Source organism: Pelobates fuscus, chromosome 10, assembly GCF_036172605.1.
Source record: "Pelobates fuscus isolate aPelFus1 chromosome 10, aPelFus1.pri, whole genome shotgun sequence".
NCBI classification, from domain to species: domain Eukaryota; kingdom Metazoa; phylum Chordata; class Amphibia; order Anura; family Pelobatidae; genus Pelobates; species Pelobates fuscus.
This window is the reverse complement of record NC_086326.1, coordinates 100,747,796-100,767,228: the sequence shown is the minus strand read 5'-3', so window position 1 is coordinate 100,767,228 and position 19,433 is coordinate 100,747,796. Positions and strand designations below refer to the sequence as shown.

General features: G+C 41.1%; 2 protein-coding genes across 2 annotated transcripts in view; one reads left to right on the top strand and one right to left on the bottom strand.

The window, feature by feature from the left end:
• The window catches only part of RASSF4 (Ras association domain family member 4), a 289,543-nt gene that overhangs the window by 70,547 nt on the left and 199,563 nt on the right, over nucleotides 1–19,433 (top strand). The gene's annotated exons all lie outside the window — the stretch shown is intronic.
• LOC134575319 (C-X-C motif chemokine 9-like) overlaps nucleotides 1–19,433 on the bottom strand; it is a 46,222-nt gene that overhangs the window by 4,394 nt on the left and 22,395 nt on the right. Inside the window, exon 3 of the mRNA XM_063434597.1 lies at nucleotides 4,999–5,082. Within this exon, the coding sequence (XP_063290667.1) occupies nucleotides 4,999–5,082 (84 nt within the window). The remainder of the gene's footprint in view (nucleotides 1–4,998; nucleotides 5,083–19,433) is intronic.

Here is a 19,433-nt window from a genome sequence, read left to right as displayed (position 1 = left end):
CCAGTCGGAGCTGCGACCTCTGCATGTATGCCACTATACACACAAACAGATACAAACACACACACATACAAACACACATACATTCACATACATACAAACACACACAGTCAGACATACACAGACAGAGAAACATTCATGCAGACACATACACATATACAAAATATTTTAGTTACCCTCCTGTTTCCTACCTTTTAGATGCAGGAGGGTGACTTCCCTTGGGTCCCTTGGGTCCAGTGGTGGCTCAGCCTGATGGGAGTCAGAGTTTCCACAGGCAGTCACTTCCTCCCAGCTGTGATGTCATCAAAGAGGGCCCAGTCGCACTGTTAAAGCGCCGCAGCGCTGACCGGGCTCCCTGGAAATCCATAGCCATCAGGTGGCCCTAACCGCATGGGCCACTGATGGGCCCCTTAACGTGCGGCCCCAGCGGTTGTACTGCGCGGGCCAGGGCCGCAAAACATGGTGACTGGCCTGGTCGCAGTTGCGACCCCTGTATGTACACCACTGCTGAGGACTATCTATGCCAGAGGTCCTCAAACTAGGGTCCAATATTTGCAACATTGTATTAGACAAAGTAGCAGTTGTATCTATACTATAAGTGAGGGGTATCCTGGATAATATAACAAGGCTCCAGAAGTTTCCTCCTATTTTAATCACTTTTTTGCACTTTATGTTCACACAGTTTATCTTTTACTTTTTTGTCTCTTTGTTACCCAGTTAGGGATTTAATAAAGTTTAATAGTTTTTGTTTTTTGACCTGTATGTCCAAGGCACTTAGCCTACTGTTGGATTAGCAGCTTTTATCAGGATGATAGGATTTGGACTGGGCTTGTTTTTTGTAAATCTGCTGTAATCTTTCTTACTATTGTTCCATATATTCTACATACATTGATTTGTTATTAAATGAATTATTGAGAAAAAATGTTTATTCAGCGTGATGACCATTTCAACTTGAACTTTGTTTTTATAATATTATTACTTGGGAACTGAAATTGATTCGTTGATGCTTCTTAAATATGTTGATAATGGCTTGGCAATGTCTAATATTTGTTTTAATGATGTACACCATAGGCGGGTTGCAATTTCATGTTATTTTTGGAGTTATAAGATATAGGGTTTTTTTATGCATCATGGTGGACTTGAAATGTTATAGAAAAACAATTCTTGCGAATTGCTTGTTTAGTTTAACTGTTCTACTGTTAGTGATGGCCTAGTTTCACATCCAGATGTCTGCAAAGTACCTTTCCCATGTTCCTCTGCAATCTTAATAGTTGAGCACTTTAAGAAATGTAGTTTGCAATACTGTCAAACATCTATATCCAGCATATAAGAGGTTCTAAATAAAATAATTCCCTTTCACTCCAGATTTAGGGCCATGTTACTCCCATTAGTCAGATTCTGTTTGTTTTTGGGAACTAGGGAAAGAAAACCCTGTGTATCTGTTGCCTATTCTGTCTTCATTAATACTTAAAGGGACACTATAGTCACCAGAACAACTACAGCTTAATGTTGTTGTTCTGGTGAGTATAATCATTGCCTTCAGACTTTTTCATGTAAAGACTGCCTTTTCAGAGAAAAGGCAGTGTTTACATTGCCCCTCGGGACACCTCCAAGTGGCTACTCCTTAGATGGCCACTGGAGAGGCTTCCTGGCTCAGGGCTGCACAGTAAGCAGCCCTGCTGTTCAGCGTCCCCACGCTCTGCATGGGGACGCTGAATTTTCCCTTACAGAGATGCATTGATTCATTGCAGCTCTATGAGGAGGTGCTGATTGGCATTTGGCCCCGCCCCCTTGCCGGTTTTAGCCAATCCAATCCTTTCCCCATGGGAAAGCATTTTTTTGGCTAAAAATCTGCAATTTTTGACGTCACTAAGGGGGCGGGGCCAGCGCCGGCAGACCTGTGGAGAGCTGAAAATAAGCGAAGTTTTAACCCATACTGAGTTACCTACAAGACTTTTCTAGGGCTACACCGTGCCTGTGGAACTCCCTTCCCTGCTCCTTTAGGCTCTCGCCCAGTCTCCATTCCTTTAAAAAAATAATTGAAAACTCACTTCTTCAGGAAAGCATATTAATTAAACTAAAACGGCTTTTCCTCCCCGCATCTTGGTAACCCACGTTGCTTCCTCTCCTACAACTGTATCCTCAAAAATGTATGAACTTCTTCAGCAGCCTACTTTTCCCATGAAACACATCCTTCCCTTACCTTTTGTGTCCACTTACCCCACTCCCCCTAGAATGTAAGCTTGTTTGAAGCAGGGCCCTCAACGCCCTCTGTCCCTGTGAATCTAACTCGTGTTCTTGCAGATACTTGTCTATTAGTCCACCTATTGTACAGCACTGCATAATTTGTTTGCGCTTTATAAATATTAACAATAATAGTAATCAACTCTAGTTCTTTATATTTCTTGAGAGATGCAAGAAAGAGATAATGAGGTAGTTTATCCATAATTGATTATAAAATTGTAGCTTTCTTAGTCCCCTTTAGAAGCCAGTGGATCAGTTCTCTTAGAGCTGAATTTTGCACTTTACCAGACTTTGGCATATTTTAGATCAGAGAGCGAACAAATCCGTATTATGGCACCCATTCAAATAAATGTGGGAACTTTATATGACCTGTGTCAAAAAGTACCCTTTCCTTATTGTCTAAAAGTGTTCATCTCCGTACGTTTCAATTCTGTTTCAAAATTTACATTCAAATGCGCAAGCACTGCTTACAAATACAACCCTGGAAGGATGGACAAATGGTAGATCCCCAGCTCCCATAGCATTGAGGAAGTGGTCAGGCAGATGGTGATCTACCCTTTGGCCATTCTTGCACTTGAGGGGGGCCCAAAAAATGTCTTGTACCAGGGCCCTTCAACCACTGGTAGGATGGTATAGGGACATTAAGATCGAACCTATCCAACATGTAAAATTAACCATATCTACTTTGTCCTTTCTTTAACATCTATCATATTAGCAAAATGCATTTGCACAGGAAGATCCCTAAATTATTTATTTGTGTTTTCTATTTTAAGTTTAAAGGAGAAAATTAAGCAAAGGAGAGACCTTTGGACAAAACGTAGCATTGGCTAGTTTCACAATACATGTTTTCTGATAATAATGGATTTATATGATACTTCAATGACCTTCATCCCTTTTTTTGTTTTTACTGATTTGTAGCCAAGAGACGGTTCAGCCAACTTAGTTTTTTTAAACTTGATTTATCATCATCACTTTATTCTCTGCAATTACCTCTAAATTCGGAGGAAAGGGAGAGGCAGACTCTTAATCAATTTCAGATGGCTTTGAAACTTGAAAATCATGTTCGTGTTTAAATGGACAGATTGGAAAGATTGCAGTTTATTGAAAAGCCTTCTGTAGCAAACTCACCCCTTTATCACTGCCTTCTGCCCTGTGATTATGGTCTCTGGGAGATTTGGCCCTTCAAGTGCAACATTTGGGCATACTGTATTTTATTATACTGCCACTGGCCCTTTAAGCAGCATATGGAATTCTATTGGACTGTGTATGTCCCTTTCAGGCGATGGCCCTCTCATCAGCCCATGCTAAAGTTAAACTCCATGGCGATTTGACTGTGTTTGTGGCATCTGAGCGCTGTTCGGATATATTGAGCGCTCAGATCCAAGTCATCTGGGGATGGGCTGAATGTGGGGGTTCTGTTCAGTATGATAGTAGTTATGTATTTTTGTGTCTTTTTGTGTCTTTTGCTAACATGTGCTCAATGGAGTCTGCCTTTATCCCTGGATTGTCTCCAGGATAGAGGACTCTTGTGAAACTGGTTTGGGCCGGAAAGCCATGCTGGCAGTGGGTTTTATTAATACTTTTGCTAACTTTTGAACCCCTGGTCTGATTTGTGCCGTTTTTTTAATATGTTGTTCCCCTGAATGGATTGATTGTGAATATTTAATCACTGGATCCTAAACTTTCCCCTACATCATGAGAGCCATGGCAACCCTCTAATGTTTCACAAGTGGAGAGGACCTGCTGCTGGAGGTGTAAGATTCATTGGACAAGCCAGCAGGGGCCTGCAACTGTGTGTCTGTATGTATGTATGTATGTATGTATGTATGTATGTATGTATGTATGTATGTATGTATGTATATATATCTATATCCGGGAACAGGCAGATGTAATCACCTTCTTCACTCACATGCAGCGCTGTGAGCACAATTGCAAATAGAAGCTTATAGGACTGTGTTTGTAGCTCACACTCACACAGCCATTCTATATGCCTCAATTAAAAATGTGTTCCGTCCATGCATCCTTTCCTACTGCAATCTGTCAACGATTTCCCTACCCTCTTACTCGTTATTTGATAAGCGTGACCACCACTTTGTCCAGCCTTCACCAATACTCTCTAGCCAGCCCATACTAGCTGCCTCTTTCCTCTCTTCTAATTGTATGTGGTCTATCACTACTTCTCTATGAGAAGCATTTGATTTGACCATGACCCAGAAAAAGATGATGTGGCATTGATGATGGAGGGTGGTTTTTATATTTTGTAAACTTTTTTTGCATGTATTTTCCATGTTGTTAGGGGAAAAAATGGGGGAGGGAAAACCTAGAAGAAAAAAAAACACACTAATGGATTTCGGGCAATAAAGCTGGAGTAATTCTAGAACTAAACTCAAACTGCACATTCCAAGGGTTGTACTGTCTCTTAATTTACTTTTTGATGGTTTTAGTCATAGCTGATATTGCCCTAATAATGAATGGTTATTGGGATAAGGACCAGATCCACGAGTACAGGGCTGTAAATACTTTCATACACACAAAGTAAAATCTGATGTCTTTGCGGTTTTCCATTTTAGTGGATTTCCTTAGGTAATCTACAAGAACTAACACGATACAAGTCTTATGAGTTTATCATGACATGCAGTTTCTGCATTCACTATGGATATTTTTAGACAGATGGCTGGCCAGTAAATACATGCACAGCTAGAAATGGGAAACACAAAAAAATAATCAATACTGTGTATTATTTTAGAATTCACTCACTTATTCCAGCAGCGAATCAATTTCTTTCCCTGTCTTGTTTTGTGATCCAAGCATTTTTCAGAGGAGTCCTTCTTCAACCGTACACTGTAGGAAAATCAAACCAGGAAATTATGTAAATTTTACCATCAAAATGCCTTCCACAATAATAAACTTTTTTTTCTTTCAGAAAAAAAGGCATTGTCATTGTGTTGTAGAGCTTTAACGTGAGCATTAGGAGTAGTGTTTTTATTTGCTTATTTGGGGTTTAGTTGGTACATCACTGTCCCATCTGATTAGGGTACACATTGACCCAGTGTCTACATTTAAGATTAGGGAACTATTGACTTGGTTAGGAGGTAGACTTGTACATAACATGATGTTCACTGTAACTCTCATTATTCAGTCGGTTAAAGAATCTCGGATTAGATAAGCAGGTTCATCACTGTACCCTCCATGCAGAGAAGCGTGCCATTAAAACATGCACTATAATTATAATGTGCTCTACTAAATGCAGTGCAAATGTAATTGTAATCATAGAAAAGCAAGGAAAGAAGAAGGATATTAGATTAAAATATGCTTTGCCTACGTCCTGTGCATGCTCAGGTGGCCCTGTACCCATCCGTGTTGCTGTTAATTTAATATCAAGACATTTAAGAAATTTCCCAGTTTTGGAGGCACCAAATTCTAGGTGCCTAAGCAGAAAACTGGCCTGGGTCGCCCCCACCACATACGTCTCACCCCCTACCCGAGCCCCTCCATGTGTCTCATCTCACACCGACATCGTGAGTGAGTCATGGTTGGGTAGTGGGGGGGGGGTGAGTATAACAGAATTGGAGGGGTTAATGTGATAGGGTGAGTGTGGCATGGTGAAAGGGGGTGAGTGATAGAGAATGAGCTTGAAAGGATTGGGGGGGTGAGTGTTACAGTGCTAGAGAAAGTGAGTGTGATTGGGTGAATATGGCAAAGCGATGGGAGGTGAGTATGGCAGGGGGAGTGACAGGACAGGACAGTTATTGAGAGTGTACAGTATGAAGGGGCTGACACACATACAGATACACAGACACACTGACACACATGCAGATACACAAAGAGACAGATACACATATAGACACACATGCAGATACACAGACACTTAATGACTAAAATTCAGATACACAGAATGACACTGTTGCACATAGAAGGCTTATCAATAAATTGCAATCTTTAAGTTTGAATTCCAATACTGTTTAATGGGTAAGGCAGTGGCTGAGTGACAGGCAACAGAGGGCTGTATTCAATGGAGTATATTCGAAGCTTGGGCTTGTCACCAGTGGGGTACCTCAGGGATCTGTACTTGGACCCAGTCTCTTTAATATTTTTATTAGTGATATTGCAGAAGGTCTTGATGGTAAGGTATGTCTTTTTGCTGATGATACTAAGATATGTAACAGGGTTGATGTTCCAGGAGGGATAAGCCAAATAGCAAATGATTTAGGTAAACTAGAAAAATAGTCAGTTGTGGCAACTGACATTTAATGTGGATAAGTGCAAGATAATGCATCTTGGATGTAAAAACCCAAGGGCAGAGTACAGAATATTTGATAGAGTCCTAACCTCAACATCTGAGGAAAGGGATTTAGGGGTGATTATTTCTGATGACCTAAAGGTAGGCAGACAATGTAATAGAGCAGCAGGAAGCTAGCAGAATGCTTGGTTCTATAGGGAGAGGTATTAGCAGTAGAAAGAGGGAAGTGCTCGTGCCATTGTACAGAACACTGGTGAGACCTAACTTGGAGTATTGTTCGCAGTACTGGAGACCGTATCTCCAGAAGGATATTGATACTTTAGAGAGAGTTCAGAGAAGTGCTACTAAACTGGTTCATGGATTGCAGGATAAAACTTACAAGGAAAGGTTAAAGGAACTTAACATGTATAACTTGGAGGAAAGACGAGACAGGGGGCATATGATAGAAACATTTAAATACATAAAGGGAATCAACACAGTAAAGGAGGAGACTATATTTAAAAGAAGACAAAAAAAAAAAAAAAAACTACCACAACAAGAGGACATAGTCTTAAATTAGAGGGGCAAAGGTTTAAAATTATATCAGGAAGTATTACTTTACTGAGAGGGTAGTGGATGCATGGAATAGCCTTCCAGCTGAAGTGGTAGAGGTTAACACAGTAAAGGAGGAGTTTAAGCATACATGGGATAGGCTATCCTAACTATAAGATAAGGCCAGGGACTAATGAAAATATTTAGAAAATTGGGCAGACTAGATGGGCCGAATGGTTCTTATCTGCCGTCACATTCTATGTTTCTATGGTGGGGACACTTACATAGACACACAGGTGCATACACTGACACGTACAGATAAAGACAAACACACACTGACATACATGCAGATACACACCATATAACACATACAGGTACAAACACGGACACACATTCTGATACACAGACACACATAGAGACGCATAGATGCACACATATACACACATGCAGACACACATTCAGATACACAGACGACACACCTACAGATACAAACGCTGACACACATACAGATACACAGACACACACTGACACACATGCATACACACAAAGAGACAGATACACATATAGACACAAATGCAGATACGCAGACACTTGATGACAAACATTCAGATACGCAGAATGACACTCAAACATATACAGTGGCACACATATAGATACATAGGGAACACAATGACATACAGATAGGCAGACACAGATACACATACAGACACACATGCAGACAAACCGATACACATACCCATACAGACACACGCACATACATACTGACACACAAACACATACCTACAGAGACACCCACATACATACAGAGACTCACACGTACATAAACACACACACACACATATATATTTTAGTCATCCTCCTGTTTTCTACATTTTCGGTGCAATCGGGTGATTTTCCTGGGGTCCAGTGGCTGGCTCAGGCTGATGGGAGTCAGAGTTTCCACTCTGACTCCCTCCTCTTCTCCTCCGCAGTGCATCTCCTCCTCTTACTCCCTTGCAGTGCTCTGTGTAAGCTGGGTGTGACCGTGTGTCAGGGATCTTACCTGGAGTGGGAGTCCGGCAGGCAGAGTTAAGGCACCCTTTGCAATTCGGCACAGACCGAGGGGACTCAGGACAGAAATCCCCAAGGCTGTGACACAGTGCACTGGGGCTGAAATAACCAGTGCTTCCTGGAACGCAGTACAGACAAGGGAAATCCAGAAGAGTAGTCGGTAACAGAATCAGAAGTCAGGGCTGGCGGCAATCAGGCAAAAACAGTAGACGAGCAGGGGATCAAAACCAGGAGTCAGATGAACAGCAGTGAAACCAAACGGAACAGGAAACACGATCTGACAACGAGAACCAGACTTGCGGGGTTTAAATAGGAAGACTCAGCCAATGATCATGGAACCAGGAACAGGTGTGCGAATCCCAGGCAAACAGGCTCAGACTACAGGATACCAAGAACATCTAGAAACAGTCAAAGATGCGTGGAGCCCAATGTAAGGATCCTGACTGGGATGCAGGAAACTCAGGTTCGATCCCAGCCAGACCCAAATACACAATATTGTGCAAAGCACAATGATGATCCTGACACCGTGGCTGTCACTTCCTCCCAGCGCTGACCTTATCACAAGGGGCCCGGTTGCACTATTACAGCGCCGCAGCGCTGACCATGACCCTGCAAATACATTACAACGGGTGGCCCTAACAGCATGAACCACCCGAGGAGGCCACCCCGAACGCAGGATTCCACAGGACAGCCAGGCTCGCTGGATTGATAGGTCCGGTTGCAGAACTCCCTCCAGCACACATGATTGGCAGCCCATAATTCTGTTCCGGACTGCCTAATGTCAGTTCTGCTCATAAAACACGTCTGTCATCAGCGTGCACTGCACTTCCTCCTCCCAATCCCCTCTGCTTTTTTTTTTTTTTCTTCCACACCATCCATTCTCCTCATTTCTCTTCCGCTCCCCTTGACAAACTCTCTGTCATGTGACGCATAAGCCCCCATTGGAAAGTATTGATTCAATGCTTTCCTATGTGGAAGCTTGGATCCTCGTGTGGTGCACGGTTCCCAATGTTCCTATATAAGGAGGCAAGTGCACATTTACTTTTATTTTTTTTTTTTAAGGCACACATATGGAGTACCTAGATAACTGGGGACAGGGATGCTAAAGTGTTAGGAATGCAGGTTTGTATTCCTAAAGCTTTAATGTTCATGTATGTGCTGTGCAGCACGAAACATAGTCTCATTGGAAGTATGTGCTCTTCGGTCTCAGTTTTATTACGGAGGACCGGTAACGGTCCTGAACCGTCATAACGGTGAGATGTACTTACCCGATCGCCGTCGTTCCCCCGGCGTCAATCGGCGCTGCTCCCGGTGTGTGGAGACTGCCTACAGCCCAGCGAGTCTCCGCGTGGCAAATTAGGACCCCGGGGGCCATGTGATCGCTCAACAGAGCGGTCACATGGCCACAATAGATGTCCAAGTGTCTGCCTGCAGGGGGACTGCCTGTGCTGACAGGCAGTCTCCCTGCATGTGTAAAAAAATTAATTAAAAAAAATGTTAATAAAAAATATAATTAAGTGTGTGTGTGTGTGTGTGTGTGTGTGTGTGTGTGTATATATATATATATATATATATATATATACATATAATGTCATACTAAGTGTATTTTTATATTAATATATACGTATATTAATATAAAAATAGACTTATAATTAAATTACACACGTATATAATAACGATAATAGAAAATAATCTTGCACTCCATGAAATAACGATATATATTGTATGTATATATTATTATAAAATACAAATAATAAGTAAATTAAATTAAAAAGTAAAAATAATTTAAAAAAATAATTCAAAATATATATATATATATAGATCACATTTTATTCTAACTGTATTTTGATATTCAGATTTATATATATATATATATATATATATATATATATATATATACATATTATTATTATTATTATTATTGCCATTTATATAGCGCCAACAGATTCCGTAGCGCTTTACAATATTTTGAGAGGGGGGGGGATGTAACAATAAATAAGACAATTACAAGAAAACTGACAGGAATAATAGGTTGAAGAGGACCCTGCTCAAATGAGCTTACAGTCTATAGGAGGTGGGGTATTAGAAACATTAGGATAGGAAATATCAAGTAGGAGTGAAGCAGAGCTGGAGGAGAGAGCAAAGCACTATTCCATAGGGACAGGTATGTAAGGGAGAGATTACTCTGGGAGGCCATACGCTTTCCTGAAGAGATGGGATTTAAGGCCCTTCTTAAATGATTGAAGACTAGGGGAGAGTCTGATGGCAGTAGGCAAGTTATTCCATAGGAGAGGAGCCGCCCGTGAGAAGTCCTGCAAGCGTGAGTTGGCCGTACGGGTGCGAGCAGCGGTCAGGAGGTGGTCGCGGGCAGAGCGGAGGGTACGAGGAGGGGCATACCTCTGGATCAGTGAAGAGATATAAGAGGGGCTGGAATTGTTCAGTGCTTTAAATGTATGGGTTAGCACTTTGAATTGACTCCTATAGGATACAGGGAGCCAATGTAAGGACTGGCAGAGGGGCGAGGTGTGAGAGGACCGACTGGATAGGAAAATCAGTCTAGCTGCAGCATTCATTACAGACTGTAGCGGGGCAGTACGGCTTTTGGGGAGACCAATCAGGAGAGGGTTACAGTAATCCATGCGGGAAATTACTAGAGCATGGACAAGCTCCTTGGTAGCATCTTGCGTAAGAAAGGGGCGGATGCGGGCTATGTTTTTGAGTTGGAACCTACAGGACTTGGCAACAAACTGGATGTGAGACTCAAAGGTGAGACCAGAGTCAAGTATGACGCCAAGACAGCGCGCTTGTAGGGATGGACTTATGTGGATATCACTGACTTGAAGGGAGAGTGAGAGAGGAGGATCAGTATTAGGAGGAGGAAAGACAAGGAGTTCAGTTTTAGAGAGGTTAAGTTTGAGAAAGCGTGACGACATCCAGTCAGAGATGGAAGAGAGGCAAGCAGTGACACGTTGCAGGACGGCCGGGGAGAGGTCCGGTGAGGAGAGGTATATCTGAGTGTCATCAGCGTACAGGTGGTAGTTGAATCCAAAAGAGGCAATAAGTTTTCCAAGAGAGGCAGTATAAAGAGAAAATAGAAGGGGACCAAGGACAGAGCCTTGGGGAACTCCAACCAAGACAGGGCGAGGGGAGGAGGTATCCTTGGAAAATGAGACACTAAATGAGCGTTGGGAGAGATAGGAGGAAAACCAAGAGAGGACAGAGTCACAGAGACCGAGTGATTGAAGAGTTTGAAGGAGAAGAGAATGATCAACTGTGTCAAAGGCAGCAGAGAGGTCAAGGAGAATTAATATGGAGTAGTGACCTTTGGATTTAGCGGAGATTAGGTCATTAGTCACTTTGATAAGAGCGGTCTCAGTAGAGTGGAGAGGGCGGAAGCCAGACTGAAGAGGGTCAAGGAGAGAGTTGGAATTAAGGAAGTGAGACACACGGGTAAAGACAAGTCTTTCCAAAAGCTTTGATGAGTAAGGGAGCAGGGATATGGGACGATAGTTCGAGGGGGAGGACGGGTCAAGAGATGGTTTTTTCAGGATAGGTATTACAGTGGCATGTTTAAGGTCAGCAGGAACAGTGCCAGAAGAGAGAGAGCAGTTAAAGATGTGTGTTAGGATAGGCACAAGACAAGGGGAGAGAGATCTGATGATAATAATCAAAATTATTTATACATCTATCTATCAAAATATTACAATATATATATCATATACAAACTTACATAAATCATTTCATAAATATACACGTAGACTTCAAATATATAAACCAAAGAAAAACAAGTTACCTGCTCTCTCTCCTTAATCCCTATGTATTTTTAAACATATGGAGGTTTTTTTAGTTACCTCCAATGGCCATGAGAGGATGAGCCCACCTGCCAACGTCCAGGCAGACCCCTCTACGTGGGTCCTAACTCTAACCATTCACCTTGCTTCCTTGAGCATTGGCAAAAATCTCTAATGAGACAGAAAGGGGTATTTTTTATATACACCTCTATGCATTACTAACCCTTAATAGGGAACACATGGGATGGGCGGCTGCATTGTAACAAGGCTGAGTAATACAAAAAATGGATACAAATGCAGAAAGAAAAGTCCTGCGCTCACTCCCATCACTGGGCGGCTGCAATAACTACAGTACACATCAGCCCCAATATATAGTAAAAACCAAAGAAAAACAAGTTACCTGCTCTCTCTCCTTAATCCCTATGTATTTTTAAACAAATGGAGGTTTTTTTGTTACCTCCAATGGCCATGAGAGAATGAGCCCACCTGCCAACATCAACTTTCTATGACACCCTAAAACCTGTAAATGGGGGGTACTGGGAGACTTCGCTGAACACAAATAGTAGTGTTTCAAAACAGTAAAACATATCACAGCGCTGAATATATTGTTGTGATACGTTTTACTGTTTTGAAACACTAATATTTGTGTTCAACAAAGTCTCCTGAGTATAACAGTACCCCCATGTACAGGTTTTATAGTGTTTTTGAAAGTTACAGGGTCATATATAAGGGTCAAATATTTTTACATAAAAAAAAATTGCCAGGTTGGTTACGTTGCCTTTGAGAGCGTATATTAGCCCAGGGATGAGAATTACACCCATGATGGCATACCATTTGCAAAAGAAGACAACCCAAGGTATTGCAAATGGGGTATGTTCAGTCTTTTTTAGTAGCCACTTAGTCACAAACACTGGCCAGAATTAGCATTCAATTTAGTTTTTTTGCAATTTCACACAAAACAAATATAAATGCTAACTTTGGCTACTAAAAAAGATTGGACATGCCCCATATTGAATACCCTGGGTTGTCTACTTTAAAAAAATATGTACATGTGAGGTGTGATTCAGAGATTTGACAGATAACAGTGTTACAATGTCACTATTGATACTTTTTAGAAATATATATTTTGAAACAGCAATTTCCTACTTGTACTTATAGCCCTATAACTTGCAAACAAAAGCAAAAAAGCTTGGAATCACTGGGTATTTTTAAACGCAGGACAAGATTTTGAAGCTATTTAGCAGTTTTTTTCATTAGCTTTCGTAGGTAAGTAAAATATTTTTCACCATATTTTTTATTTTATTTATTTTTTTAAGTAAATTATATGACATGATACAAATAATGGTATGTAAAGAAAGCCCTTCTTGTCCTGAAAAAAAACAATATATAATTTCTATGGTAACCGTAAATGAGAGAGAGGAAAATTACAGCTAAACACAAACACCACAAAAGTGTTAAAACAGCCCTGGTCCTTAACGTACAACATGGCCAAAACAGTTCGGTCCTGAAGGGGATAAAGGCATGTTTTACATTTTTATGTCTTTGCAGCTTTGTTTTTTTCCACTATTACCACGTATATTGTCAACAGGCTTTTCATTCTGGTTTTGGTGCTACTTTAACCCATAGTTATTGTGCTTTAGATTGTCCCTTTAACTAAGTACATGCAATCAGGGTTGTGGATATTTAGACGATGAAACTGCATTGCCAATATCTGCACCCACGATAGACAATACTCACAGGTCCATGGGAGGTAGACAAATGTCTCTGTATCCAGCGCTTCAAAGCAGCATTTCAATAGAACTATATACACACACAATGCAACCCCGATTTTGTTTTCACTCTGGGTGTTAGGGGGCCTCATGTTTGAGTTTTCACCTAAGGCCTCACAAAGCTTAGAGCCGCAACTGCAAACAAAATAATATTTATTTTTAAAATCTCTCTAATCCTCTCACTACAGTTTTATTTGACGTGTTCTCATAAGCTACTGGATTCTTTATTTTTCTTAAGAGGTCACTTTGCAACACATAACAGAGCTCAGCAAGTCTGCACTGTGTCTCTGATCTGGTGGCAATTACTAATGTAATGTAAAAATAAATAAATAAAAAATGAAATTACTTTTTTTATACTACTTTTTTTTTTTCTTAGTCAGTATTGAGCAAACCATATAATTCATTACGGCTGGATCATAAAAATGTTATAAAAACTGTTATAAAATTGTAATCTGAAACCACTTAACGGAACAGGGAAGAAGCTCCTAGAAACAGTGTGACGTTTTCAGTCCCTCAAACTTCTGCTAAGTGTAAACAAAATTGTAACTTTCACAACTCCCGCGCCTGTTCTTCAACAGATGTAGCCCCTTTATAGTGTATGGTTTTTTTTTTTTTTTTTATAATAGTCTCTCAATTAGGGTTGTAAGATTCGCAATGTTTTTTCTAGATGCAGTATATTAGACCATACTGAGGGGCAGCACATGAAAAGGGCTGTTGTATATTGTTTTATTGTTCATATGCTGCAGGAAGGAAATGTAAACAACCAATTAAAATTTTATTTCAATTGTCTGCAGTGCTGGGATAAGTGTTTGTCATTGCTTCGCTCTAAGTATTCTATGATATGTATCCAGTAAAATATGATGGACCTGACATCTGCATGCCTTGCATCCATCTGATGGCGCCAGAAAGCCCTGCGTTGACTTTGCAGAACTGAAATGGTCCTATAGCCAAGCAGTCTGAGCTGTGATTTCGTGTCTGCAAACACTGTGCAAGAATTTGGAAGGATAACAAGGAAGTTAGATTTCCCAATTAGAATGTTACAAGATAATAAAAAATAAAAAAAAAATCTAATTGAGGAAATGCACAAAGCTTTTTTTTTAACCACCTGTAGAGGCTATGCCATTTAGAGTGCTTTGTAAGGTTTTGGCACACTAAAACCCTGGCAACCTAAATAGACCTTGCAAAGCAAGGACACATCCCCATCACAGTCTCCAGTTCCTGATTTCCTTCCATAATGTCTCTAGGAAGACCACTAAAGAGGACTCACTATAATATGCTCCTATATAAACATGGTTTACTGGACTGGCAGACAATCTAAGCAAAATATGTGTGTGTGTGTGTATGTATATGCATGTATGTATGTATGTATGTGTGTGTATATATATATATATATATATATATATATATATATATATATACATTTGTGTTAGGGGCACACAGCCATATAAGCATAGGATAGTATAAAAGAGCAAGTTGGTTGGTTGTGTTGTGCCGGAACCAATGATGCGGTAGGCCTGTAAATAAAGAGGGCAAAAGTGATCAAAGATTTAATACAGTCAGAAACACATACAAATTATCCAGACATTTCCTTAAATGCATTGCGTATCTCTTCTACTGGTTTGGGTATGTACCGTGTATAGGCAGAGGATTTCCACCGCCGCAGTGCTTTGATAATGTGCACTGGTATGTTGGCACTGGAGGTTGTGGAGGCCGCCCCTATTCGGAAGGAGTGACCTGAATAGTTAGAAGGGTTGCGGCCCAGCTGGCTTAACAGAGACCGAACATGTTTCATGAAGGTAGAGTTAGTAAGTATTGAGCCGTGTAATACAAATAATGGCTGTGAAGGTTGTAAGTTGGGGTTCTGAAGGTAGGAGTCTAGAACCGCAACCGGGCACCATTTATTGTGGGTAGGATAATGCTATCTCTACTGGTGGTGCATGTTTACTCGTTTTTGAATGAGGTAGAGCCAGTAGGTAGTAATCCATGTGTTTTTGACGGTGAGATCGTTTTAGACAATGAGTTGTGGTGATAGTGGTAAATTCTCGTGGCCTGAGAAAACCGTAGAAAGCTACGCACATGGCTGTTTTGATGACTTTATTTGATTTATTAAATATGTATCATATTTGAATTGATTTATAAGAATAGAATCAAAATGAAAAGGGGCACTTAAATATCTTTTTTAATAGTATATTTACTTATCCCACTACATTTTACAAAAATGTGTTTTGTTAAATCTAAAAATTAAAATGCATTATTTAAATCCATAGTGCTCTCTCCGGTGCCTTCATCTTGGTTCCGTGCCAGTCAGTGCATGCGTTCTGCTCTTTGCACTTATTTCCATATAATTTATTGTGTGCAGTGGGTGTGCCTGTACTTAGCTGGATTATGGTGTCAATTTCGAAATATGCGCTTATAAAAGAAAATTATATATCTAAATGGGTAGCTAAACAATACACCTCGAACAAATTGGTGTCAATTTCGAAATGCCTAATAAACATTTACAATATAAGGTCATTCACAACAGGAAAGGTTAATACAAGTTACAGATAATATTTAATGGCGTAATTTCCAGAAAAGTGACAGTTCCCCTTTAAATTAAAATAATATGAAATTTATTTCATATACTGCCTGTCAGAACATGTGATATGTATCCAGAATATGTAATGGATCTGGAAACCCTACTCTAGTAATAAATATTACTACTCCTATTACCAGATAAGACAGCGGCAGTCAAATTGTATTGAATAGGACAATCTTAAATCTGCCTGTTCTTTGTCATCATTGACTCTTTGTATAGATTAGGACATGAGAAGGCATACATAAAAAGGACCATCAGCCCAGAGCCGATAACACTCGCAAAATCCAGTGCAATAAAGAACTGGGCACATAGGAAAGGTTTCAAGGCAGATTTATTGAATTATGATGCACAACATTTTGGATCACAACATAGAAACCTAGAATGTGACTGCATATAAGAACTATTCGGCCCATCTAGTCTGCCCAATTTTCTAAATACTTTCATTAGTCCCTGGCCTTATCTTATAGCTAGGATAGCCTTATGCCTATCCCACGCATGCTTAAACTCCTTTACTGTGTTTACCTCTACCACTTCAACTGGAAGGCTATTCCATGCATCCACTACCCTCTCAGTAAAGTAATACTTCCTGATATAATTTTAAACCTTTGCCCCTCTAATTTAAGACTATGTCCTCTTGTTGTGGTAGTTTTTTTTTTCCTTTTAAATATAGACTCCTCCTTTACTGTGTTGATTCCCTTTATGTATTTCAATGTTTCTATCATATCCCCCCTGTCTCGTCTTTCCTCCAAGTTATACATGTTAAGTTCCTTTAACCTTTCCTTGTAAGTTTTATCCTGCAATCCATGAACCAGTTTAGTAGCACTTCTCTGAACTCTCTCTAAAGTATCAATATCCTTCTGAAGATACGGTCTCCAGTACTGCGTACAATACTCCAAGTGAGGTCTCACCACTGTTCTGTACAATGGCACGAGCACTTCCCTCTTTCTACTGCTAATACCTCTCCCTATACAACCAAGCATTCTGCTAGCATTTCCTGCTGCTCTATTACATTGTCTGCCTACCTTTAAGTCATCAGAAATAATTACCCCTAAATCCCTTTCCTCAGATTTTGAGGTTAGGACTCTATCAAATATTCTGTACTCTGCCCTTGGGTTTTTACGTCCAAGATGCATTATCTTGCACTTATCTTTTTTTTTTATATTCTTTATTTTTGCACGTGCATAAAATTACAGTGGATCCCGCACCGCCACGACAGCGAATGCGGGGATTGCAGTACATTTAATGATACATGTTGAGTAGCATTGAGAACTGTTAGATATATAACTTTGCATCATTTGAGGAATTAGCACGGATTTTTATATTTAAGGTATTGTAGCTAGTTAAACAGGTAAACATAACATAGTGATGACGAGTGAATCAAGCAGCCATTTTATATAGGTGATATGAGTCGGTCAAATTAATGTGGCTGTTAAACATGCGCAGATTAGGTAGCTTAGTGGCCCTGGTGGTTGGCACATCAAGAAACTTGGCTATCAGGGTACATTACGCTAGGCTTTGTTTACTCATGTGTGGTCTGCGTGGGATCCTTTAAATTAAATGGTGTACGCTATGATGTACCTCTCAATGTGTAGGACCAGCAGTGAGTGCAGGGCATTTCTCGATGTATACATGGGGGAGCAATGTACTATGTTGGTGATGTAAGATGTCATGCTTTACAGTGATTGCCTAAAACACGTGAATATACCGCTGGGCGCATAAACAGGGTGGTTAATGCAAACAGTTTTGTGGAGCTCCCTAAGAACTAATGTCCTGCAACATAGCGTCCACTGGTGGCTGCCCACCATTTTAAGTGAGGGAGACTGAGGTCAATGGGTGCAAGGACTGCTGGCATTAACAAATGAAATTTAAAACAAATAAAACAATGACCGTTAATGGTCTGGACCTCGGGTTGTGCAGTCAGGCAGCGGTGGGTGATGCAAATCCCCTTGGCTGTCCGCTTGAGTCAGCCAAAGCCCAACCTGAAGGCTTGAGATGGAGGCTTGATATGGAGGTGTAGCGCCAGTGGGTTTCTGGTATGCTGAGGGGCAGCCAGTGGGTGTGCAGTTGCTGCTTTTAGTCACTTGCCGCAAGTGTTGGGCCAAGTCGAGCATTCCCAGGGTTGTGGTAGTAGGGTGGCTGACTTCTTCCGGTGGAGAAAGCGACGGGGAGCCCTCTGTCTGTGTCGCCGACTATGGTGTTTTGTGCTTCTCCGCCTGTGGAAGCCCTGCGCCGGGGCTATGCCCCCGTGCTTTCTTCCCCAGAGGGAGTTCTTTCAAGTGTACTGCCGTGTGGTAAGATTTCTTGCCACGTAGAGGCCTCTCCAGCTCCTCTCCATGATTCCTCTGAGTCTCCTGTGTCGATTGGGTAGCTGATGGCAGCAATCTGGTGCGGGCTTCAAGTTTAGCCCAGAAGCGTTCGAGGATCTCATCCAACGTTGCCATGTGTCGGAGAGGTCCACATGCTTCCGCCATCTTGCAGGGCTAGGTCTCAGTGTAGGTTTATTTGCTGAGCTGACTAATTGGGTCAGTGTCTGCAGCCCAAAGTCTGTTCGATTATAGGCGGGAGACCGGCCGCGTCTCCCACCTCCATTGTGGTAGCAGGCCGCAGTAAGCTTCGGGCCCCGAAGAAGCTGAGCAGAGCTTTATCGGTCAGTCCAAGAGGGTGTCCCAGCTGGTCCCCTCGATCAGGGGTCGAGTTTAGCTGTTCAAGGTGAGTATTTTATGCTTTATCTGCTTTTATTCCAGGATTATCGGAGGAGCTCCCTCAGCCTGCGTCCTGCTCGCTTGACGGTTAGGCCCCGCCCCTATCTTGCACTTATCCACATTAATTGTCAGTTGCCACAGCTCTGACCATTTTTCTAGTTTACCTAAATCATTTGCCATTTGGCTTATCCCTGTTACATATCTGCAATATCACTAATAAAAATATTAAAGAGAATGGGTCCAAGTACAGATCCCTGAGGTACCCCACTGGTGACAAGCCCATGCTTTGAATATACTCCATTGACTACAACCCTCTATTGCCTGTCACTCAGCCACTGCCTTACCCATTCAACAATATTGGAATCCAGACTTAAAGATTGCAGTTTATTGATAAGCCTCTTATGTGCAACAGTGTCAAAAGCCTTACTGAAATCTAGGTAAGCAATGTCTACTGCACCACCCTGATCTATTATGTTAGTTACCCAATCAAATAAATCAATATGATTAGTTTGGCATGATCTCCCTAAAGTA